General features: G+C 52.4%; 1 protein-coding gene across 1 annotated transcript; it reads left to right on the top strand.

Annotated features, from left to right (window-relative positions):
- The first annotated feature begins 75 nt into the window (after window positions 1–75).
- Window positions 76–860, top strand: LOC111658990 (dolichyl pyrophosphate Glc1Man9GlcNAc2 alpha-1,3-glucosyltransferase-like). The gene is made up of 2 exons (XM_023411761.2): window positions 76–290; window positions 619–860. The coding sequence occupies exons 1-2, from the start codon at window positions 187–189 to the stop codon at window positions 836–838; spliced, it is 324 nt and encodes a 107-aa protein (XP_023267529.1). The 5' UTR covers window positions 76–186; the 3' UTR covers window positions 839–860.
- Window positions 861–867: the final 7 nt, after the last annotated feature.

Raw genomic sequence — 867 nt, 5'->3', positions numbered from 1 at the left:
GGGATGACCTGGAACACTGAACCTATCACCAGCCAGCTCTGAGCTGCTGATGTTTGTTAGTGTTTTTTATAATCCACGTGTTTGCCGCCACTGCAGAACACGTCTGAGTGGACTCTGGACTACCCCCCGCTGTTCGCCTGGTTCGAGTTCGGCCTGTCCCACGTGGCTCAGCACTTCGACAGAAACATGCTGCTGGTGGAGAATCTGAACTACGCCAGTCCGTCCACGGTGCTGTTCCAGAGGCTGTCGGTCATCTTCACCGACCTGGTTTTCATCTATGCTGCCAGAGAGTGAGTCTGATTACAGCCGTCATCTACAGCCACCACAGAGGAAGAGTGGGGTTGCAAAGATCATTCATGGGGGCAGGGGTGAGGACAGAGGTGCCCCCCATAACATATAGGTGGTGAGGTTCTAGTTGTGGGTACAGACCCTGGGCCCCTGGAATTTCTTTCAGTCATTCAGGCTTTTAGTTCTGGTGCCACTGATGACCCGTGTCACGCTGTATTTGAAGGACAGTGAACTGTTTTCTCAGTCACATTAAAAGACAAGAAGAGGCTGAAACTTTGAATCTAAGTTTTACTAAGGAACTTGCTCCTGATTGGCTCTGTCCTCGTCCAGGTGCTGCCGGTGTGTTCAGGAGCAGAAAAGCTCTCGGGACGTCCTGAACCGGCCGTCCTTCGTCCTGGCTGTCCTGCTGCTCTGGAACTTCGGCCTCCTCATCGTGGACCGTATCCTTCCCACGAGCTGGACTCTGACAGGACGAGACGTCAGAGAGTCAGAGTCTGAGCGACTCCAGGTTTCCACCATCGAGATGCTTCTTGTGTCACAAGTTTTATGATTTAGCTCCAGAGTCTTTTCTCTCTGAGT

The sequence above is a fragment of the Seriola lalandi genome, unplaced genomic scaffold (assembly GCF_002814215.2).
Source record: "Seriola lalandi dorsalis isolate HSWRI2012SDOR001 ecotype SW California unplaced genomic scaffold, Sedor1 jcf7180001981136, whole genome shotgun sequence".
Classification (NCBI taxonomy): Eukaryota; Metazoa; Chordata; class Actinopteri; order Carangiformes; family Carangidae; genus Seriola; species Seriola lalandi.
Note: the sequence above shows the minus strand (reverse complement) of the source record. Positions and strands in the feature narration are given on the sequence as shown.

Coding starts and splice junctions, on each gene's coding strand:
- LOC111658990 (XM_023411761.2), top strand. CDS start 187: ATGCTGCTGGTGGAGAATCTGAACTACGCCAGTCCGTCCACGGTGCTG. Junction 291..618: donor TTCATCTATGCTGCCAGAGA/GTGAGTCTGATT, acceptor GTCCTCGTCCAG/GTGCTGCCGGTGTGTTCAGG.